The 25620-nt window shown below is 36.1% G+C and overlaps 1 protein-coding gene and 1 pseudogene across 5 annotated transcripts in view; one reads left to right on the top strand and one right to left on the bottom strand.

The window, feature by feature from the left end:
* ANKHD1 (ankyrin repeat and KH domain containing 1) overlaps positions 1-25620 on the bottom strand; it is a 119425-nt gene that overhangs the window by 74321 nt on the left and 19484 nt on the right. For all 5 annotated transcript variants that reach the window (XM_058541914.1, XM_058541950.1, XM_058541923.1 and 2 more), the window contains exons 2-7: positions 20932-21085; positions 15687-15843; positions 13230-13377; positions 12375-12522; positions 9343-9576; positions 7142-7236 (exon numbers count right to left, since the gene is read on the bottom strand). In XM_058541914.1, the coding sequence (XP_058397897.1) occupies positions 7142-7236; positions 9343-9576; positions 12375-12522; positions 13230-13377; positions 15687-15843; positions 20932-21085 (936 nt within the window). The remainder of the gene's footprint in view (positions 1-7141; positions 7237-9342; positions 9577-12374; positions 12523-13229; positions 13378-15686; positions 15844-20931; positions 21086-25620) is intronic.
* On the top strand, positions 13891-14936 carry LOC131406242 (L-lactate dehydrogenase B chain-like; annotated as a pseudogene).

Here is a 25620-nt window from a genome sequence, read left to right as displayed (position 1 = left end):
GAAAAAACAGAAAATCTGAATAGACCTATAAAACAAGATTGAATTAGTATGTAACCAAAAATCTTCCCACCCAGCAATCTTACTCCTAGATATATACCCAACAGAAATGAATGCTTATGTCCACCAAAGACATATAAAAGAATATTCACAGCAGCTCTAATGGTAATAGCCGAAGTCCGTAAATAACACAAATATCCATCACAGCAGACTGGATAAATAAATAGTGGCATATTTATACAATGGAATACCACACTAAAATGAAAAAAGCAAACTACTGTAAAATGGAACAGTATAAATAATTCTTACATAAATAATGCTGAGTGAAAAAAGACACAAAAGAATACTTATTGTATTATCCTATTTACATGAAGTTCAAAAACAAGAAAATTAATTCATGGCAACATAAGTTAGAATTGTGCTTACCCTTGAAGGAGGGTACTGACTGGAAGCGGGCATAGGTGAGCCTTCTGGGGTGCTATATCTTGATCTAGTTGTTACATGAGCCTACACATATAAAATTTCAGGCCATCTCCTTAAGATTTGGCAGTTTATTGTACGTAAGTTATACCCAATTTAAAAGTATTATATTTTTACCATCATTTCTAGGAATTTGAGAAAGTAGGTTTTTAAAAACAAATTCCTGATTTACTCTGCAAACAGTTATTTAGGAGAGTCACTAAAATATATGTATTGGGCCGGCCTGGTGGCGTAGTGGTTAAGTTTGCACGCCCTGCTTCGGCAGCCCAGGGTTTGTGGGTTCGGATCCCGGGTGTGGACATAGACACCGCTCATCAAGCCATGCTGTGGCGGCGTCCCCATGCAAAATAGAGGAAGACTGGCACAGATGTTAGCTCAGTGACAATCTTCCTCAAGCAAAAAGAGGAAGATTGGCGACAGATGTTAGCTCAGGGCCAATCTTCCTCACAAAAAAAAAAAATGTATTAAGTCTTCCAATTGCTAATTTGTTTGTACAGATTGTTAGCTCAGACTTTTCCCTATAATGTACCCTACTGATTACCTTGAATTACTGGTATATCCTTGTTAGAACAGGATACAAGGACATCTTGTTCAGAAATAAAGCAATACAGGTATGGCTTGAGAATTTTTTATATAAAGAAAGATAAAATTTCTTAGGAGTTGTGCAAAGATGGCTGGAAATTCTTTGCCACACCCTCTCATTAAGAGATAAATTTTAAGGCCGGCCCCATGGCTTAGCGGTTAAGTGCGCGTGCTCCGCTGCTGGCGGCCCGGGTTCGGATCCCGTGCGTGCACTGACGCACTGCTTCTCCGGCCATGCTGAGGCCGTGTCCCACATACAGCAACTAGAAGGATGTGCAACTATGACATACAACTATCTACCGGGGCTTTGGGGAAGAAAAAAAAAAAAAAAGGGAGGAGGATTGGCAATAGATGTTAGCTCAGAGCCGGTCTTCCTCAGCAAAAAAGAGGAGGATTAGCACGGATGTTAGCTCAGGGCTGATCTTCCTCACAAAAAAAAAAAAAAAAGAGAGATAAATTTTATCTCCCTCCACCCCCTGCATTTGGGCTACCCCATGACTGCTTTAACCCATAAAACATAGCGATTGATGCCATGCCAGTTCTTAGCCTCTCTCGGTATGCTAATTCTTGGGATCCAACTACTATTAAAGAAGTCCATGGAGAGATCACCCATGGTCAGAGAGAGGTCCCAGACTTCCAACCATCACCGCCAAGGTGCCAGAGATGTGAGTTAAACCATGCTGGAAATTCCACCCAGCCACTATCTGACAGCACCTGCATGAGAAAGTCCTCCACTGAAAGAGAACAACAGAATAACCAACCAATCAACCCACAGAATCATGAGAAATAATAAATGGCTGTTGCATGAAGCCACTACGTTTTGAGTGATTTGTTATGCAGCAGTAGACAACACAATAAGAATTAACATAGGTAATGATATGCCTATTTAATCACATCTCAAAAAAATTTGTACTTCCAAGTAACTTTCCTGTCATTAAACCTGTCTTAAAAATTCAGATTACTCTGTATTTCATGCACTCTTTGTAGATATGCATATATGCATGCATGATATCTATGTGCTTACAGAAGAAGTAGAAGAAAAATGGTTCCTGGATTGATCTATGACCAAATATGTTGGAAACATCTTTGGAATCTAGCATTGTTTTATCAACAAAGGCTTACATTTGCTAAGTAATATCCATTGAAACATTTTTATTTTGAAAATTTGTGCTGTCAAGAGACAATTTATATTAAGTATGTTCTGTAACTGTCAGTATATGCAAATAAAAATTTATCAGCATATATAAAAGATTTCATTTTTACTGTCAAAATTTTTTCTATGATTTTTCTAACAAATATTGCTATTTAAAAATTTTGGCTTAAGTAAGAGTCAGCATAATGTTAGTAGCAAAAGCACTCAGCTGAAAAAAGAAGACCTAGACTTAGGCAGGGCTACCACATACCGCTGCAAAACCTACACAATTGATTATGGTGGGCCTAGAACTGCAACATCTGCTATCTAACTGCATGATTTGGGACAAGATTCCCCAACTTCTTTGTTTCTCAGTTCTTTCAGTAATGAAATGAAGAATGTGACCTAAACTTCCACCTTAAAGATTTTATGTTGACAGTATTAAAGATGATTATTCTGTTTGATATAATTTGCTTGGCTGATAAATCTAATTCTAGATTATCCTGAAAAGAAACAAATAAATGCTTTATAGGTTATCCATAAGAGTATATTGGTCAATTTTTTGAGGGTCAATTTGCTTTATAAGATTTTAATATGAAGCTACAAAGACATCAGAAATATGTCTGCTATCTCCAAAATTAGGGTTTTATCTGTATAACTCTAAAGTCAAATATATTACTTTAGGATTACATGTTACTGTCCCTTTCCAAAAGCATACTCAAGCATTACTTGTGTTTAATTTAGAATCAAGTTAAGAAATCAAACTAGAAACCAATTAAAGGTAATGAAAAAAGAAGACTAAACCCAAAACTAGCAGAAGGAAGGAAATATTAAAGATTAGAGCAGAGATAAACGAAATAGAGAATAGAAAAACAATACAGAAAATCAATGAAACCAAAAGTTGGTTCTTTGAAAAGATCAACAAAATTGACAAACCCTTAGCTAGATGGACTAAGAAAAAGAGACAGTAGACTTAAATTACTAAAATCCGAAATCAACGTGGGGACATTACTACTGATTCTACAGAAATAAAAAGGATTTTATAAGCGAGTACTGTAAACAACTGTACACCAACAAACTGGATAAGCTAGATGACTTGGACAAACTCCTAGAAACACAAAATCTACCAAGATTAAATCACAAAGAAATAGAAAATCTGAACAGACCTATAACTAGTAAGGAGACTGAATCAGTAATAAAAAAATCTCCCTGGGGATGGCCCCACGACGTAGTGGTTAAGTGCGCGTGCTCCACTGCTGGCAGCCCGGGTTCGGATCCCGGGCGTGCACCAATGCACTGCTTGTCAGGCCATGCTATGGCGGCGTCCCATATAAAGTGGAGGAAGGTGGGCACAGATGTTAGCCCAGGGCCAGTCTTCCTCAGGAAAAAGAGGAGGATTGGTATGGATGTTAGCTCAGGGCTGATCTTCCTCACAAAAAAAAAAAAAAAAAAATCTCCCAACAAAAGAAACTCCTGGACTTGATGGCTTCACTGGTAAATTCTACCAAATAGGGGGCCAGCCTGGTGGCGCAAGTGGTTAAGTGCACGCGCTCCGCTTCCACGGCCCAGGGTTCACAGGTTCGGATCCCGGGTGCGTACCGATGCACCGCTTGTCAAAGCCATGCTATGGCAGCGTCCCATATAAAGCGGAGGAAGACTGGCATGGATGTTAGCTCAGGGTCAACCTTTCTCAGCAAAAAACAGAGGAGGATTGGCATCGGATGTCAGCTCAGGGCTGATCTTCCTCACAAAAAAAAAAAAAAATTCTACCAAACATTTAAAGAAGAATTAACACCAATCCTTCTCAAACTTTTCCAAAAACCCAAAGAGGAGAGAACACTTCTTAACTCATTCTGTGAGGCCAGCATTACCCTGATACGAAAGCCAGACAAAGGCACTATAGGAAAAGAAAACTACAGACCAATCTCCTTTATGAACACTGATGCAAAAATCCTCAACAAAATACTAACAAACCGAATTTAGCAGCATATTAAAAGGATTATGCACCATGACCAAGTGGGATTTTTTCCTGGAATTCAAGGTAGTCAACATATAAAAATTGATCAATGTAACAAAATAAGGGAAAAACCACATGATCATCTCCACTGACACAGAAAAAGCATTTGACAAAATTTAAAACTCTTTCACGATAAAAACACTCAACAAATTAGGACTAGAAGGAAAGTACCTCAACATAATAAAAGCCATATAAGAAAAACCCAATAAAAGCCATATATGAAAAACCCACAGTGAACATCTACTCAATGGTGAAAGACTGAAAGCTTTTCCTTTAATTCAGGAACAAGGCAAAGATGTCCACTTTCACCACTTCTATTTAACATAATACTAGAAGTTCTAGCCAGAGCAAGTAGGCAAGAAAAAGAAAAAAAAGGCATCCAAATTGGAAAGGAAAACGTAAAATTACCTCTGTTCGCAGATGATATGCTCTTATATGTAGAAAACCCTAAAGATTACACACTAAAAAATTGTTAGAATAAATGAATTCAGCAAAGTACCAGGATACAAAGCAAACACAAAAAAATCAGTTGCATTTCAATACACTTACAATGAACAATCTGAAAAGGATATTACAAAAACTATTCCATTTACAATAGCATCAAAAAGAATTAAATACTTAGGCGTTAACTTAACCAAGGAAGTAAAATATTTGTACGACGGAAACTACAAAACACTGCTGAAAGAAATTCAAGAAGACATAAATAAATGGAAACATATTCCTTATTCATGGATTAGAAGATTTAATATTGTTAAGATGTCAATACTACTCAATGTGATCTACGGATTCAATGCAATCCCTATCTAAAGCCCAATAGTGTTTTTTGCAGAAAGAAAGGCCCATCCTAAAATTCATATGGAATCTAAAGGGATCCTGAATAGCCAAAACAATCTTGAAAAAAAATAAAGCTGGAGGACTCACAATTCCTGATTTCAAAACTTGTACAAAGCTACAGTAATCGCAACATTGTAGTACTCGCATAAAGACAGACATATAAACAAATGGAATAGAATAGAGAGCCCAGAAATAAACCCTTGCATATATGGTCAAATGATTTTTGACAAGGGTGTTAAGACCATTCAATTGGGAAAGGACTGTCATTTTAACAAAGGATGCTGGGGAAACTGGATACCCACATGCAAAAGAATGAAGTTAAACTCTTACCTAACACCATATACAAAAATTAATGCAAACTGGATCAAAGACCTAAAACTACAAAACTCTTTGAAGAAAACATAGGACAAAAGCTTCACAACATTGGATTTGGCAATGATTTCTTAGATATGATACCAAAGGCAAAAGCAACAAAAGAAAAAATAGATCAACTGGACTTCATTAAATTAAAAACTTTTGTGTGGGGGTCGGCCCAGTGGCGCAAGCGGTTAAGTATGCATGCTCCGCTGCGGCGGCCCGGGGGTCACAGGTTCGGATCCCAGGCGCGCACCGACGCACCGCTTGTCAAGCCATGCTGTGGCAGCGTCCCATATAAAGTGGAGAAAGATGGGCATGACGTTAGCCCAGGGCCAGTCTTCCTCAGAAAACAGAGGAGGATTGGCAGATGTTAGTTCGGGGCTGATCTCCTCACAAAAAAAAAAAAAAAAAAAAAAAAAACTTTTGTGCATGAGAGGACACTAACAACAGAATAAAAAGGCAATCCAGAGAATGAGAGAAAATATTTGCACATCATATATTTGATAAGGGATTAATATCCAAAATATATAAAGAACGCCTAAAACTCAACAGCAAAAAAACAAACCACCTGATTCAAGAATAAGAAAAAGATTTGAATAGATATTTCTCCAAAGAAGATATACAATTACCAATAAGCACATGGAAAGATGCTCAATATCATTAATCATTAGGGAAATGCAAACCAAAACTACAATGAGATACCAGCTCACAACCATTAGGACGGCTACTATCAAAAAAACAAAAAATAAGTGTTGGTGAGGATGTGGAGAAACTGGAGCCCTTGTGCACTGTTGGTGGGAATGTACAACCACCGTGGAAAACAGTACAGTGGTGGTTCCTCAAAAAATTAAAAATAGAATTATCATATGCTCAAGCAATCCCACTTCTGGGTATATAGCTAAGAGAACTAAAAGCAGAGATTTGAACAGATATTTGTACACCCATGTTCATAGCAACATTATTCACAATAGATAGAGTGTGGAAACAACCCAAGCATCCACCAATGGATGAATGGATAAGCAAAATGTGGTATAGCCATACAATGAAATATTATGCAGCCTTAAAAAAGGACAAATTCTGATGTATGCTACAACATGGATGAACCTTCACGACATTATGCTAAGTGAAATAAGCCAGTCACAGAAAGAGAAATACTGTTATGATTCCACTCATATGAGGTACTTAAGAGTAGTCAAAATCATAGATAGAAAGTAGAATGGTGATTGCCAGGGGTTAGGGAGAGTGGAGAATGGAAAGTTGTTATTTAACGGGTATAGTTTCAATTTTAAAAGATGAAAAGAGTTATAGAGATGGTTGGTGGTGATGGTCGGACAACATTATGAATGTATTTAATACCACTAAACTGTACACTTAAAAAAGGCTAACATAGTAAATTTTATATTACATTTATTTTAGCTGATAAAAAAAATTGGGAAGAACATAAAAGTATATCAGTGTATTGGACATGACTTAGCCAAGCCTGCCTTTTGGACTGTTTCCTACACTGACAGATTTACTATCAAAAGTTAAATAGAACATTGAATACTTCCCCTTCTCTCTCTAATAATGTATAAAATTTTCAAATCTTTACTGATCTCATAATAAATATTTTTCCAAAAAGAAAAAATAATAATTCTCAACGTCTTAAACAACTATGACCTTTTCTTCCCATAAAATCTCGAGTGAGTACAATTTAAAATTACCATGCAATAAAGGAAAACAAACAAAAAACACTAAATCACCATGCAAGCCTCCATTAAGGCAGTGTGCATCTCATCTGTTTTGTGCTCTTGATCTGCACCAGCATCAAGTAGAAAGCGAACCATATCCAAATGGCCTTTAAAAAAAAAAAAAAAGAACACAAATTTTAAAAATATATTTCTAAAAACCTGAGTATCAATTTAATACATAAGTATTAAAATGGGGAATCTTTTTCTTTCACATGTCTATACAAAAATTTATGAGAACTTATTTTGCTTTCAATAAATAAATCAATGACAGTTTTATAAAGCCAATCCAAAATAATAAGCAGGCTCTCATCAAGGTATCTAGGTTTTAAAGATTAAATTACTTCAAAGTATACAATTCAAGTTAAGTAAAGCAATAATACTTATTCTTTGATTTAATCTATATAAACTGTTTATCAAATCAAAACACTGAAATCAAATAGAGTGACAGGTAAAGCATGTTTGGATCATATTTTTCAGAAAAACAGCTTTAAAATAATAACCATAAACTCACTGTGGCAATTAACAGGCACAGAAAACTCCATTCAAAATAATTTCAACCTTCTTGATAAGTTTAATATATAAAAAGCCTTAAAGTCAGTAAGAAAAAGACAAACATTCCAGTAGAAAAATGGATGAAGTACATGAAATGGTAATTCAAAAAAGAAATGCAAATGACTATTAAACTGATGAAAAAAATATTAAACCTTCCTATTAAACAAATGCAAATTAAAACAAGACACCATTTTTTACTATCAAAATGGCAAATATTAAAAAGAATGATAATACCCAGTGTTGGTGAGGGTGTAGGGTGGGGTAAAGGGCACTCTCAAACACTGCTGGTGGGAGTGTAAATTGGTTCAACCTTTCTAGAAGGCAATTTGGCAATATGTATCAAAAGCCTTAAAAATGTCCATACCCTTTGACCCAGCAATTCCACTTCCAGGAATTTATCCTAAGGAAATAATCAGAGATTAGGCAAAGATGTCTGCACAAGGATGTTATCACAGTGTTTTTAATAATAGTGAAAAAGTGGGAACAATTCAAGTGTCCAACAATAGGCAATTATGGTGCATCCATTTGATGTATTTGGCGAGACTGCTAGTTCCTTACTCAATATCCATTCTCTTAATCTTCCTTAATAACAGAACTCTGACTTTATCTGAGTGGCAACATCCCTAACTAAAAGACTACATTTTCCAGCCTCCTTGCTGCTATGTGTAGCCAATGAGATGTAAGTGGGAGCTATAAGGCAGAACTTCTAGGAAGACTCCTTAAAGGTAGCTTATTAAATTGGAAGGCACTACCCATTTTGCCCTTACCCTCTTCATCCTTCCTAGATTGCCAGGGCCCTAGCCACCATCTTGGATTGTAGGTAACCTTGAGGATAGAAATCACGTACTAGGATGGTGGGGCAAAAAAACAGAAGGCTGAGATCTTGATAACAATGGAACTGTGATACTACCCCTGGATGGCCTACCCTTGGACTTGTTTTATGTAAAAGAGAAAAAGCTTCCCTTTTGTTCAAATCATTATTCATTTAGGTTTTGTGACATACGCAGCGGAATTCACTTCTAACTGAAAGAGTGAAATACTATGTGACCATCAAAAGTTGTGTTACAAAAATACTTACTGAGATGGGAAAATGTTTATGATGTACCACTAAATAAAATAAGCAGACTATAAAATAGTGTTAGAGTATGATTGTTTAGTTTAAATATATATATATATTTGTTTATAAATATACTTAATAAACACACTGGAAGTAAATATACTAAAATATTGTTCACATGCTTTTTACATCTTTGGATAGTAGCATTACATGTTTCTTAGTGCTATTCTGTATTTTTCAGGTTTTCTGTATCATGTGATTATCATTATTATTATGAGTGTGTATTATTTTTTAAATAAAGGTTGGAAAAATCATATGAAACAAAAGTTATTAAAGAATGGAAACCCTCTAAATCTGTGCTAAGAGTTCTGGTTGACTTCATACCTAATTGAATAAAGTTGAATTAAAGTAATAAAGAAACACTGTGAAACTATACTTTAGGAAATACAGGCTAAAATGAACTTTCTATATAACCTCTGACAAGCCAGATAATTTTATAGCACAGGGAAAACATAAGCAATATAAAATTAACTCAAATACTCAATACTTAAATATTCAAAGTTGTTATAAAAAAACTATAAATATTCATACATATATAGAGTACCTTTGTAGCATGCAAGTGTAAGAGCACTTTCTTTGAATTCATTAGAGTGAGTGTTGATGCCTGCCCCATGATCTAGAAGAACTCTTGCCACTTCCACATGACCTGCGCTGGCTGCTTCCATTAAGGGGGTATGTCCATTTTCATTATGATCTTCTATATTTGCACCTTCATTAAGTAGTACTTTCACAATGTCAACAAATCCTCCAGCACAGGCATAAGTTAGCGCGGTGTTTCCTAACAAAGAACAAAAAGAAATACAAAATTATGATAAAACAAATACAATTATGATTATGCTACTGTTCTAGTCTACCTCTTTAATTCTCTTACATAAACCACTTCAACTATCATCTCAAGTTTGTTTTTTTATAATTTTTATTTATTTTTATTTCTTTTCCCCAAAGCCCCAGTAGAGAGTTGTATGTCATAGCTGCACATCCTTCTAGTTGCTGTATGGGGGACGCCGCCTCAGCATGGCTGGAGAAGCGGTGCGTCGGTACGCGCCTGGGATCTGAACCCAGGCCGCCAGCAGCGGAGCACGAGCACTTAACCGCTAAGCCACAGGGCTGGCCCTCAAGTTTTTTTGATGTATTGGTTAGAAGCATCCTCTTCATTTTCTTACTAATTAAAAGATTTATTATGAACAGGCCAATTTACCTCTCTCCATATTTCCTTAGCTTGTCAAATAAGATTATGTGCCATCTTGAAAAATCACTTCCAGCATATTTTTATCTAAAATATTCTAATGTATCCTTCAAAATTCTTCCTTTTCTTTCAACACTGTACAATTCAGAAACACTTAACATTTTCTTTTTATATATATTCATTTCTTAACTTTCTTTTACCTCTCCTTTGTCTTTACAGATTTATTCATAACACAATTCATTATTTTAGGTACATTTTCCTCCTGAAACGTATCTTTAATTTACGTTTATGTGACCCAGCAAGATAAATATAAATCCCCCTCAGCATAACTCCTTCAAAGGAAAAATTTCTGGGCCGGCCCGTGGCTTAGCAGTTAAGTGCGTGCGCTCCGCTGCTGGCAGGCAGGGTTCGGATCCCGGGCGCGTACCGACACACCGCTTCCCCGGCCATGCTGAGGCCGCGTCCCACATACAGTAACTAGAAGGATGTGCAACTATGACGTACAACTCTCTACTGGGGCTTTGGGGAAGAAAAAGAGGAGGATTGGCAATGGATGTTAGCTCAGAGCCAGTCTTCCTCAGCAAAAAGAGGAGGATTAGCACGGTCGTTAACTCAGGGCTGATCTCTCTCACAAAAAAAAAAAAAAAGAAAATTTCTTTAAAAGGTCATTATCCCTTGGTTTCACACTTACTTCTTTTTTTTTTTTTTTTTTTTGTGAGGGAGATCAGCCCTGAGTTAACGACCGTGCTAATCCTCCTCTTTTTGCTGAGGAAGACTGGCTCTGAGCTAACATCCATTGCCAATCCTCCTCTTTTTCTTCCCCAAAGCCCCAGTAGAGAGTTGTACGTCATAGTTGCACATCCTTCTAGTTACTGTATGTGGGACGCGGCCTCAGCATGGCCGGGGAAGCGGTGTGTCGGTACGCGCCCGGGATCCGAACCCTGCCTGCCAGCAGCGGAGCGCACGCACTTAACTGCTAAGCCACGGGGCCGGCACGACACTTACTTCTTTCCTGATTTTGTTTTGAGGATTTTTATTAAAGGTGGTCGGGAGATGATTTAACCATCAAACAATTATGAGACTGAAGAAGATTGTTTTAAAGTTTCAGCAAGAAAACTATCATTTCAGAACCCAATTTGTTCAGAACTCAACTGTTTAACCATCTGAGACATTATGCATATTAATAGTACTACAACTAAGACAAAGTGATCAGCGAAATGATCTATTTTCATTTATCTTACCTTCTAGGAAGCCTTGCTCATTTTAAAAATAAATTAGGCTACATTTAACATTTATTTAACAGTATGGAACACTGATATGCTTTCGTTATTTAAATTTTCTTTAAAACCATTTAGTCGCCTGACTAAATCCAAGGAATCTCACTACTAAAACTATACCTATAATTCAAGGCACATGACCAAGTCTCTTTCTATCTATGAGTTTGGGAAGCATAAATAACTAAAAGAGTAGTCCTTACTACAGCAACTCTCATGCAGCCACAAGAATATCTTATTAGTAAATGCATTCAGTACATCTGACATGAAAAACTCTATAGGGTAAATACTCTCAGGTTAATCTATAATCTAAAGTCAAGGGAGTTTTATTTAAATGAGATAAAGAATTAAAAGAGATACAGTTCATAATTTTGCCTCTTTATAGATTACACATCATTGTGGCAAAAAAGAGATTGTCCCCAGCAGAAAAACTGTCAGTCTTGACCAAATAGAACTGAAGTGTGTGTGTGTTGTGTTTTGTTTTGTTTTGTTTTTTTCCTGAGGAAGACTGGCCCTGGGCTAACACCCACGCCCACCTTCCTCTACTTTATATGGGACACCGCCACAGCATGGCTTGACAAGTGGTGCGTCAGTCCGCGATCCGAACCTGCAAACCCTGGGCCACTGAAGTGGAGCACACAAACTTAACTGCTATGCCATTGGGCTGGCCCCCTGAAGTGTGTTTTAAAGACTTTTTTTTTTTTTTGCTGAGGAAGACTCACCCTGAGCTAACATCTGTTGCCAATCTTCCTCTTTTTCCTGAGGAAGATTCACCCTGAGCTAACATCTGTTGCCAATCTTCCTCTATTTTGTATGTGAACCACAGTCACAACATGGCCACTGACAGACAAGTGGTGTAGGTCCACGTCCGGGAACCGAATCCAGGCCAGCAAAGCGGAGAGCCTTGAACTTAACCACTAGGCCATCGGGGCTGGCCCTAAAGACTTCTGCAGATATCAAATTAATCTGTATGTTACTCAGAGATGCTAAATAAAGGCTAAGATTTTTCTGTAGGTTTACAACTGGTTTTCCCTAGGAATCAAATTTCTATCTCTCCAATTACAATTAATTATATCAATTTATTTTCCTCAAATTAACACATCATGTTCTACCTACCTGTTGCAGACTGGGAGTTGACATCTGCATCATGAAGAAGTAATAACTTCACAATATCTAAATAACCTCCACTGGATGCTGCCATTAGGGGAGTTATGTCTCCTTTATTCCCTCGATCTTCAACATTAGCATGCATAGCAAGCAGTACCTTTAAAACACACACATACACAGAGAGAAATTGTCAATTCTTACTAGTAATAATATTTCTAGAGAATATACTGAATCTGGGAAGATATTCTTTTGGGGAAGGTGAGGAAAAATAAAAAATAATCACCTTTTGGAAAAATATTCCAGTGTTCAATACTCAAAACACTAGGTTAGATGCTGTATTTTACACCACCATTACATATTAATCTTTAAGTAAAGTAGGTAATCACATTAACCATCCTATTATTAAATGTAAATGGTCTTGTCAAAAAATTTGTGTTACGCTTGGGATTATCCAGCAAGAGAACAGCAAAACTATACTCACAAGATAGAAACTAACTGGTAAACACATGGCTATTTCCCAATATTGCTCTAACAGAAGGAAAGAATTGGGCTAATTTAGATGAAATGAAAATAAATCACTAGTTTCCATTATAGTTGTGTATTATTTCTAAAGACAAGTTTAAAATATTATTACTATTTCTATGTGTTTCTCCTCATTAGGACTAGTTTTAAGTAAGTGGCAGAAAATGAACCATGCCCGGCTGCATGTAGAGGCAACAAAATTGACTATGTATCAGTTTGTATTTTACCTACTGCCAAAAACAAAAGACCTTGTCCTCTAATTATAATTTCTTTTATTAATGATAAAAATAAAACATCAAAACCCTTCCACAATTTTAATCACTAAAGATTATCTCTGCTTACTTGTGCTAATTCATAATACCCTGCTGAACAAGCCAAACACAGCAGGCTTTCTCCTTCTTCTGTATGTTCATTTACACTTCTGCCTTCATCTAGCAATTTACGAACAGCATTCACATCCCCATCTGAACAAGCTTCTGCCAGACTGCGACTGAAAACAAAACCATCAACAATTAACCAACACAGAAAGAAAGACTCAGGGTCCTATAATAATAAATTACATTAAAAATAGTCAGTCATACATATAAAAATGTTGAGATACTAAGAAAAAAAATTGTATGAACATCGTTTGCTGAGCATTTTGTTTGCAATACTAATTATTCATGTATGTCAACCAAGCCAGAAAATGAATGTGAAAATAGCTGTCATTTTTCTCTTACAAAATGTCCTAACATATAGTAACATAATAAACTTTAAATAAAGTTTTTTTAAAGCACTAGACGCACAAGTTTTTAAACTCCACTAACATAATGATTCCCAAAGACATTTGGGATATAATCCTATCGCTTAAAATCTTATTGGTAACAGGAGAAGGTGAAAATCTAAGTAAAAATTTTACTGCAGCTCTTTGCAGATCCTGCACCCAAGGAGACGCACGCAAAGACGTTGTCTTCTTCGCGCGACTCCTACAACTGTCTCGACAACCTTCTCCCTCCTGTGCACGATGTAAACTCTTAAAGAAAAGCTGATTGCACGAGCTGCAGAAGAAGAGGCAACGGTCCCAAACAATAAGATCAACGTAGCGGATGTTGGACAAGTTGGTATGGCCTGTGCCATTAGCATTCTGGGAAAGTCTCTGCCTGATGAGCTTGCTCTGGCGGATGTTTTAGAAAATAAACTCAAAGGAGAAATGACGGATCTGCAACACGGGAGCTTATTTCTTCAGACACCTAAGACTGTGGCAGATAAAGATTACTCTGTGACTGCCAGTTCTAAGATTGTGGAGGTAACTGAAGGAGTCTGCCAGCAAGAGTGAGAGAGTCATCTCAATCTGGTGCAGAGGAATGTTAATGTCTTCAAATTCATTATTCCTCAGATCGTCAAGTACAGTCTTGATTGCATCATCATTGTGGTTTCCAACCCAGTGGATATTCTCACATATGTTATCTGGAAACTAAGTGGGTTACTCAAGCACTCACTCAAGTGATTGGAAGTGGCTGTAATCTGGCTTCTGTTAGATTTCACTACGTTATGGCTGAAAAACTTGGCATTCACCCCAGCAGCTGCCATGGATGGATTTTGGGAGAACATGGAGACTCAACTGTGGCTGTGTAGAGTGGAGTGAATGTGGCAGGCTTTTCTCTCCAGGAACTGAATCCAGAAATGGAAACAGACAATGATAGTGAAAATTGGAAGGAAGTGCATAAGATGGTGGTTGAAAGTACCTATGAAGTCATCAAGCTAAAGGGATACACCAACTGCGCTATTGGATTAAGTGTGGCTGGTCTCACTGAATCCATGTTGAAAAATCTATCCAGACTTCATCCAGTGTCAACGATGGTGAAGGGGATGTATGACATTGAGAAGGAAGTCTTCCTGAGCCTTACATGTATCCAGAATGCTTGGGGATTAACCAGTGCTATCAACCAGAAGCTGAAGGATGATGAGGTTGCTCAACTCAAGAAAAGCGCAGATACTCTGTGGGACATCCAGAAGACCCTAAAAGACCTATGACTTCTGGCTTCTAGGCTGTAGGCATTTAAAAACTACAATGTGATTAACCATGAGCCTTTAGTTTTCATCCAGGTACATGCATCACAGTTAGCTTTTATATTCCTAAATATGCAAATCTGGGCTCACAGAATCAAAGCCCACGCGTGGTTTAATGCTTGCAATATGAGCCCTTGAACAAATAAAATCAACTATCGTAGTGTGAAAAAAAAATTTTACTGCAGAATGATTAACAAAATTGGTGAATCTCAAACTTTAATGTGCATACAAATCACCCATGTTTCTTGTTAAAATGCAGACTGATTCAGTAGGTCCAAGCTGGGGTCTGAAATTCTGTACTTCTAATAAGCTCTGAGGTGATGCTGAAGTTGCTAGTCCATGCCATATTTGAGTAGCAAGCACTCAGATTACTGCTGCATTAGCAACCCATTTCATTTATTATTACTCAAGCAGTCACTTTAAAGTTTACTTTATAACCTTTAGAACAAGTAACTTCCTTAGAAATGGAAACCAATTCTTACTCAGTTTGGATTTCTCAGACTCTAGTATAGTACATTCCACAAGAATGCTCAACGAATATGAGTAGAATGCAAGAATAAAAATATAATATCCATTTTTATATCCATATACTGTAAAATATATATATTTATTTATCCACTTAAAATATAATATCCATTCTGCTAAAGTTTAAAAGCCCCTCCAAAAGATATATTTAACCAAAATTTGCTACCTCCCCAAAATCCACTCAAAAAAATATCTAATACCCAGCAGAAGTCATTAAACACATACGTGTCTACTTGTCCTGCACTGTGGCTGTTTTCCGCCCTCATTCGTGTTAGTGCAGCAGCGGCTTCATCCAGCGCACAACTTACTGAGGATGTCAGTCTCCGGAGTACCTCAGGATCTGCAAAAGCTTTACCATCAGCAGTTGACAATTTGCCAATTCCTTAAGTGTGCGTCAATCAATCAGGTAGTGCAGCGGAAGAAAAAGCATAAAACGCAAATCGTTAATTACATTTCTAAACACTCTTAACCAGGGCAAAAATGGTATAGTCTCCATAGAAAAGGCTGACGGTCAGAATATAAGGCTGATAACTTCAATTTTGCCACTCAATGTCAAAAGGCCATCACATAACCACCTATGTTTTAGTTTTTCAATCTTTACAATGCACATAATATTAATTTGTTCTCTACCTAACTCCAAATGTAACTTAATATGATGCTCATTGTAGCAAATGAATGAGATTTATTTCAAAATATATACACGTAGTCATACCACAAGATCTCTAGTATAGGATCATGTTTGTCTATACTATTTTCAGTAGTAATGAAGGGGATATTCTGTAATATGACAACAAACAATCCAACAGTTTCTTCTTTGGCCAAATAGCCACCTATAATCATCTTCTGAGGCACAATTATAAATTAAAATAAATTCATTCTTATATTTAATATTTATTATGTGCTTATGACGTGCCAGACACTAGGGAGACAAAAAGGAATAAGGCACAGTTCCTGTCCTTACAGAGCTCACAGTCTAGTAGGACTATCAGATGTCTAAGGTGCCAATAAATCTTTTTCTCTACATTCAGTGAGGAATCAGTGACTACTGTAAGATAAAATTTTTTTGATAATATCAATATCACCTCCTGTTACTGTTGAAAATGAGAGAAAAATAGTCAATAAAATTTTGGAGAACAAGAAAAAAAAAAAAGGAAGGAAAAACTTATCCAATAAGATACAAAATGTATTATGTTATGCAAATTACTTGCACAGAAAAAAGATTATCACATCAAGGATATATAGTAAAAGCCAAAAAAAAGACCCTAGATCATTTGTGAATTCAATATATGATAAAGGTGACATTTCAAATCTGTGAAGACAGAAGGGCTTATTTCATAAATACTGTTCAGAAATTGGCTACCATTTGAAAATTAAGTAAGATCTCTAATTCATACCATTCACAAAAATAAATACCAGGTAGACTTAAGATCTAATGTAAAAAATAAAACCTGAAAAGTACTATTATACTGTGCAGTATTTTTCTAACGCTGATGTAGGGGAGGCTTTTCTTTTTTTTTTTAATAATTTTTACTTTTATTTTATTTTAGTTTTTTGTGAGGAAGATCAGCCCTGAGCTAACATTCATGCTAATCCCCCTCTTATTGCTGAGGAAGACCAGCTCTGAGCTAACATCCATTGCCAATCCTCCTCCTTTTTTTCCCCAAAGCCCCAGTAGATAGTTGTACGTCATAGTTGCACATCCTTCTAGTTGCTGTACGTGGGACGTGGCCTCAGCATGGCCGGAGAAGCTGTGCGTCGGTGCGCGCCCGGATCCGAACCCAGGCCGCCAGTAGCAGAGCGCGAGCACTTAACCGCTAAGCCACGGGCCGGCCAGGGGGAGGCTTTTCTAAGCATGAGACCAAATCCCAAAAGCCATAAAGTAAAAGATTAGTAAATGTGACATTAAACATTTTTAATTTCAGTAAAAATTTCTACATAATTAAAGACACCATAAATAAATTTAAGGCAAAATAAAAACTGGAAAAATGAACACCCAGTGAATTTATATCATCATTTATAAAGAGCTACCACACAACTTACTGACAACATTAAATGAACACAAACTATGAAACTGACAAAAAATTGACTGAGGTGTGAGGCCCTCTCAAAAACTGCTGATAGGGAGCCAGCCCTGATGGCCTAGTGGTTAAAGTGCAGCACTTTCATCACTTCAGCTACCCAGGTTTGTTTCCCAGTCGCGGAACCACACCACCAGTCTGTCAGTTGCCACGCTGTGGCAGCGGCTGACATAGAAGAACTAGAAGGACTTACAACTAGGATATACAATCATGCACTGGCGCTTTGGGGAGGGGAAAAAAAAAGAGGAAGATTGGCAACAGGTGTTAGCTCAGGGTGAATCTTTCCCTGAAACGATATATATGTATGTAAAAACTGCTAATAGGGATATATACTAGTATAAATTTGAGGGACCAATTTGACAATAGTTACCAAAATTTTAAATGCAAATTCCTCTGACCCAATGATACCACTTTCTAGGAATTTGTCTTATAAAGATACTTGCACAAGAAAAAAAAGTTATAGATATATATAGACATAAACTGTAGCATTATTTGTGATCTTGAAAAATCGGAAATAACCTAAATATCCCTCAATATGGAACTGGTAAAATAAATTATGGTGCATCTAAACAACAGAATATTATCTTACCCTTTAAAAGAAAAAGAAAGATCAATATATCGTATTATGGAAGGATGTCCACAATAAATTAAATGAAAAAAGAAAATTATATTTTGTTTAATATGATCCTACTTCACTTTTTAAAAAATTATATTCAAAAATATACATCTATTTATATAACCACAAGGGAAAAAGTCTGGAAATATATGTAAACCTTGACAATGGGAAGGCTTTATAGTCTACTTAATACATTTTATATTGCTTTAGGTATTTTAAAATATACATTTATAATTTAGAAAATAATTTTTAAAAATTCTTCTTGAAATGGCCCTAATTCTTAATTTTCTCTAAGAATCTCCAAGAATCTTAAAGAAAAATATTTTCAACTTCATTTTTTCAGTTAAAATAGTGTCAAGAATTTTATCTTCCTTAGAAGCCTAGTAATGTCTAACACATTCTCATAATTAAAAACACAAACATAAGTCTAAAAATTCCTCTTAAATATTATAGGCTCAACACAATGTCCAAAAAGCAAATGAAAATACTAAAACACCAAAAGAAAGTATTCATTAAACAATTGACTTGCAGAGGACTTAGAAAGGAGGACATCATTTGAAAATATATCTGACAATTTCTTTGGACACAATATCATATCCAACAATGTCTGGTGTTTAAATTGTCAAAAAACACGAAATATTAAAATTCAGTAGTTTCTGACACTTCCTGGAAGACAGAAAGTCATGATTTTCAAGGTTTATTCTCTAACAATGTAGGTACCAAAGCAAGCAATTCTAAGATATCTTGCTGCTTATCCCAGACTTGCCATGAACCAAAAGAGAAAAGGGGAAAAGAAAAATGCTTAACGCACCAGAAAAGAGCCATCCCTGAGTGAGAATCATGAGGTGCCCAGAAAAAAGAGAAATGAGTTTAAAACCCTCAATTGGGGGTCATAGAGTAGTACTCAAAACATGAGTAAAGTGTCAAGAGAGTAAAGATGAAGCTCCTAAACCAGACAGTAAAGATGTAGCACCACTAGTAAAAAAGCTTGGTCTGGGAACGAAAGGAAACTAGTCTAGAGAAGACTTGCAGAAGAGAAATACCTATTCTCCACATTTCTCTCTGCTCTAAGCAAAATAAATGTAAGGTTCCAAAGCACAGAAAAAAAATTATAGCTGGCCATGGCGCTCCCATTTCACGAATCTGATACAGTATACCCCTAAATCACAACTAGGAGACTCACAAGAAATTAGACTATAACGGAGGGACACCCAATGCAATTACTGTGATCTTTACGCCTTTTTTTGTTTTTAATTACTAGTGTTGCCCTAAATTAAACAGTCTTCTGCTGGATACTTAAATATTTTGTTCAATCTAATTTTAAGTTTCTATCAGTTCCAAAAACACACATTAGATGAATTAAAAGTCAATTTGCTACAAATTGTACCTATGCTTTTCCATAACAGGACAAAGTTAAAGGAATAACAAGATGATATCAAGTAAACACATTCCTAACCTAGTATCTATGTCTTTCCAATAATAATATAAAAATATTCAATTTCTTTTAGCTCTTACTTTTCCCCTAGTCATTATTTGGTCAAAGGCAACACTGTTTTACTTCCCTCGAGATGAAATGTGCTAAAAGGCTGCTGTGATTTTTCTGAAAACCTATCTCTAACATTATGCTCATTAAACTACTCAGAATCCAAACAAAATTTTCTATACTTTTTAAAATTTAATTTTCTGCATTTTAATAGCTTTAACATGCCATAAGATATATATATGGCACTCTAACAAGTTTCTAGGCACTATTTTTAAAAGTAAGCTGTCGGGCCGGCCCGGTGGCGTAGCTGTCAAGCGCACACACTCTGCTGTGCAGCCCGGGGCTCGGATCCCTTGTGCGCACCGACTCACTGCTTGTCAAGCCATGCCGTGGTGGCGTCCCATATAAAGTAGAGGAAGATGTTAGCCCAGGGCCAGTCTTCCTCAGCAAAAATGAGGAGGATTGGCATTGGATGTTAGCTCAGGGCTGGTCTTCCTCACAAAAAAAAAAAAAAAAAAGCAAGCTGTCAATTCTTCTAGATTAAATTCTTGTGTGTGTATAATGTGCACATATATTTACATTAAATAAGTAAATAAAGGGAGTGTCATACAAAGTGAACATACCCCAAAACAACATACAAAGATTAGAAAAGTTAACTTCCTTAAGACAATTTTAGGAGATAAAAGGCTTTCATTACAGTGTAATGGAAACTTTGTATAGCAAATAATGAGCAGGTTGTATAATATAAAATAGTGATAAGTATATATTATTTTGAGAAAGCATGCTTATCACAGATTTCTCCTTTCTGCTACTTCAGAACAAGAAGTTGACATAGTTTGGTATATTTTGGTCCCATTTTGTGTTCAATTTTTGTTTAACTGTCTTCTAAGTGAAAAATAGCAATCTATAATTAAGTTACACATAGACTAAAGTGAATAAGTAAGGAATCATACGCAGAGTTCCCTAAATCAGTTAAGATAAAAGATTCATAATGTGATGAACTAAATTTACCTCCTATATTTCATAATGTAATTTGTAATTGATAAGTTTTCCTTGATAACTAGCTGATTATCTAATACCTTAAAAATGTTATTGTGGAGCACAGAAGTCACTCACTAAAAACTTTCAATCAAGAATTTTTAAAATATTTTTTCTTTAGAAAAAAATATAATAAATTTTACAGAATTTTCTATTTTCATATAATGTTACACAATTTGGGGTAATCTTGTATAACTTTGTATAGAGATCTAGACTTTTCAAGAGATGAAAAAGAGAAAACAAAAAGTAAAGTACCTGCTGCTTCTAGCAACGCCTCTAGTCGTGCCTGAGTCTCTGGATCCACAGTGCGTAAGTCGGCTCCTTCTGCAGTACTTGATAAGAATATCTCTGATGTTGTTTTAAGCACTGGGTTATCTAGATCTTCTTGGTCCAAAATAAATGATTCAACCTGTTTATGAATTAAAGATGCAATATCCATGAAACTGATCTCAACATTGTTAGAATAACTGCAATTTAAGGTAATATGACTTCTGATTTGAAATTTAAGTATATCATCAGATAAATTATTGTAGAAACATCGGCTATATGGCAAGGGACTTTGAGGGAGCCTCCCAACTATCTGCTTATGTTCAGACATGACTACAGGTACAACCCAGACACACCAGATTCAAGTTTCCTGGAGAACCCTATATCTTCTGTATCTAGCACAGAGACTGAAAAGCAGCATTTTTTTAATGAAACAAGTATATGAACACAGTCCCTAGAAAGATGTATACAGGACTAGATAGTAAAAAGACTAAACAGCCTAGATAGGTCACTAAGGCGCAGTTTTCCCTCTCTTCTAATCAATTTATTCAACTCTAACTCTTAAACAGAAGAAAATAAGATTTAATCCACTGCCAAATATCTAGAGTTTTATAGACAAGAAAGCTCCATGAGATTAGGAACCATACCTATTTGTTCACTGCTTTATCCTCTGGGTCTAAGAATACCTCATACATAGTAGGTATTCAATACATATTTGTTGAAATGAATGGTATAAGCAAATTCGATTTATGAAAATAAACATGTAACCCTCTAATTTCAAACCAAGTTAATTCTACATAAATTTTCTTACATAAAATGTACACAACCTTCTTGGGAAGCAATTTGGAAATGTGTATCAAAATGCTTTAAAAAGCTCATGCCCTTTGACCCAGGAATTCCATTTTAAGGAATATATCCTTAAAAAATTATCTGAAAGACAGACAAAAACGTGGCACTGTTATGAAGGATGTTCACTGCAGCGTTAATTAAAATTCCAAAAATAAAGGGAAAAAACCTACAATAGGGAATTTGGTAAATATATTTTGAACTACTACGCAGTCACTAAACAATGTTATTGAAGCATGCTCAATGGCATGAGAAAGCATTCATAAAATTAAGTGAAAACTGCAAGATTCAAAACAGTATGATGTTTGTTTTGCTAAAAATATGTTTATGTAAGTAAACATGAGTACTCATGTATATAATCATGAGTACATATTTATATACATGTATATGTCTACAATATGTAAATATGTATAACCAGGAAAGTTAATATATTTGTAGACAGATGGAAAAATAAGAACAGAAAGGTTAAGTACTTCTCCAAGGTCACACAGCTAATAAATGGCAAAGCCAGGTTTCAAACTCAGGCCATATAGCTATAGTCTGTGCTCTTAACCACTAGGCAATACTACCTCACAAATTTTTAAACAAAGAACCACAGTATTTGGACTACATTATTTGGCATATTTGGCTAGTTGGTCATCAGTTTTCACAATGGACACCAAATAAAGATATCCTAAAAGAGACAGTAAAGTTAAAATGATTTGGGTATATTTTATTATCTAGTGACGTACTATAATTTTACAAAATAAATCTTTAACTTCAGATCTAAAAACATTGAACCATGTACTATGTTGCAACACAGCTTCTTTAATATGTAATTACAAAGATGCCATTCTAGACCCATGCCAATAGACAAATGCAGACTACTAGTTGTCAAATGATACTGAAATGTAACTGCTTGTACAAAAAAGAGCTTGTTGCAAGCCCAAGAAATTATTAGGTATTTGTAGATACATTTACCTGCCAATTGTGGGGACAGATAAAACCACCATTCCAAATTCTGGAATTTTTTTATTAAAGATGGTGTTTAGATGTTAACATTTCTATTTTGTAAAAAGCATTGGTCTGATGTGGTATTACACATATTATGGAGACAAATACACATTATATGTATCATGTAATATTTTAAAAGTCCAAGTTAAGGATTTCCAGTTCTCTCCCATTCATTTCTCCAATATTTACTAAAGTCCTATTTCATACAAAGCACTAAAAGAGTACAAAAATGTGGTAGAAGAAATAAGTCAGACTCCAACAACTATCACAAAAGGCCTCAAAGGGAAATAAATGTACAACTATATGTATTAGAGAGAAGTCACTTCTAGCCCCAGTAATCCAAGAAGACTTTGCACAAGTAGTAGCATTTGAGCTAGGCTTTGAAGGGTACATAGAATTTCAATAGGTGGTCAGACATGGGGATGGAATTGAAAGGGAACGAAATAAAAAATTGGCTTAAAGATGCACTTGGAGGGGCCGGCCCCCTGGCTTAGCGGTTAAGTGGGCGTGCTCTGCTACTGGCAGCCCGGTTCGGATCCCGGCGCACATCGACATACTGCTTGTCTGGCCATGCTGAGGCGGCGCCCCACATACAGCAACTACAAGGATGTACAACTATGACATACAACTATCTACTGGGGCTTTGGGGAAAAAAAGGAAGAGGATTGGCAATAGATGTTAGCTCAGGGCCAGTCTTCCTCAGCAAAAAGAGGAGGATAGGCATGGAGGTTGGCTCAGGGCTGATCTTCCTCAAAAAAAAAAAAAAAAAAAGATGCACTTGGAAAGTGATGAATGGTCCACTCTCAAAAAAACATAAGGTCCTTCATACATTGCTGGTGCAAATATAAATAATGCAGCCACTGGGGGAAACAGTTTGGCAGTTCTTCAAAAATTAAACAAAGAATTACCATATGACCCAGCAATTCCACTTCTATGTATATACCTAAGAGGATTGAAAAGACACACATTCGTACAAAAATTTGTACGTAGAAGTTCATAGCTGCATTATGCATAATAGGCAAAAGGTGGAAACAACCCAAATGTTCATCAACTGGTGAATGGTTAAACAAAATGTGGTATTATCCATACAATGGAATATTTTCAGCCATAAAAAGGAACAAGTACTGACATATGCTATATAACATAGACGAACCTTGAAAATATTATGCTTAGTGAAAGAAACCAGACACAAAAAGTCACATATTGTATGATTCCATTTATATGAAAGGTCCAGAATATGCAAATCCATAGAGACAGAAAGTAGATTAGTGGTTGCCTGAAGAGTCGGGGAAAGAGGAATAGGAGTGACTGCTAATGGGTCTGAAGTTTCTTTTTGGAATGATGAAAATGTCTGCAACTAGATAGTGGTGAATGCTGCACAACCCCGTGAATATAGTCAGCCCTCCATATCCACGGATTCAATCAACCACAGACCGAAATGATTGCATCTGTACTGAACATGGACAGACTTTTTTTTCTTTTCTTTATTCCATAAACAATACAGATAACAACTATTTACATAGCATTTACATTGTATTAGGTATTACAAGTAATCTAGAGATGATTTAAAGTACAAAGGAAGATGTGCGTGGGTTATATGCAAATACTATGCCATTTTATATAAGGGACTTGAGTATCTGGGGATTTTGATATCTGTGGGGGTCCTGAGACCAATCCTCCCATGGATACCAAGGGATGACTGTACTAAAAGCCACTGAACTGTGCACTTTAAAATGCTAAATTTTTGGGCCGGCCTTGTGGTTTAGTAGTTAAGTGCGCGTGCTCTGCTGCTGGCAGCCCGGGTTCAGATCCCTGGCGCGCACCGAGGCACCGCTTCTCTGGCCATGCTGAGGCCGCGTTCCACATACAGCAACTAGAAGGATGTGCAACTATGACATACAACTATCTACTGGGGCTTTGGGGGGAAAAGAATAAATAAATAAAATCTTTAAAAAAAAATGCTAAATTTTATGGTATTTGAATTATATCTCAATTTTGAAAAAACCATAAGGTACCTAGAGTACAACAATGTCTTTAGGCTAGAAAGAACAACTGGGGATAGACGTGAGTGAGACCAGGTAAAAGGTGACAGGTTGCTCATTGCCTACCTGGTCAGCAGCATCAGGAAGAGAATCAGTAGCAGTGTCACCCTGGGTGTCAGTAATGTTAGTATCACATACATAAGACAGCACATTCCCAAGTGCTTGGGAAGATCAAATTCAGAAGGAAAACACAAAACAGAGATATGCCCCTTGCCTTCAGAGGGCTTATAACCTCTCTTTGAAAATTACAATTCATAAGACAATTTACTGAGTTTAATTCTCCTACATCGTAGAATGCATGTAAATTCAAGTTTCAATCAGGCAACAAAACATAATGGAAATAATACCGCACTAGAGAGCAGGAGAATTAGGTTCAAGTGCCAGATCCCTCAGATACTATGTGTGATTTCAGGCAGTACCACTCAACCTTTCTGACACTCTATTTCTTCCTCAGTAAACAAAGACAATAGCTCTTCCCTACCTTATAGTGCTACTGAAATGATGAAATAAAGTAAAAGCATTTTGAAAATAAAAAACGCTATATAAATGTAATCTTTAGAATATAATTGTGTAACTACAACTTTTTTGTTCTGTCCCTCACCAGTGTCTATGTTCTATGCTTTTTCAAACTGGAAGAATGATACTGAGAATCTAACATGATGTATTTTTATTTGCATTCACTTGAATTTTCTTTTTTTTCATTTTTTTCCAGTTTTATTGAGATATAATTGACATATAAATGCTGTATAAGTTTAAGGTGTACAACATGATTTCATATATGTACGTATTGCGAAAT

Source organism: Diceros bicornis, chromosome 1, assembly GCF_020826845.1.
Source record: "Diceros bicornis minor isolate mBicDic1 chromosome 1, mDicBic1.mat.cur, whole genome shotgun sequence".
NCBI classification, from domain to species: domain Eukaryota; kingdom Metazoa; phylum Chordata; class Mammalia; order Perissodactyla; family Rhinocerotidae; genus Diceros; species Diceros bicornis.
The sequence above is the reverse complement of the archived record's forward strand: the minus strand, read 5'-3'. Positions and strand labels throughout refer to the sequence as shown.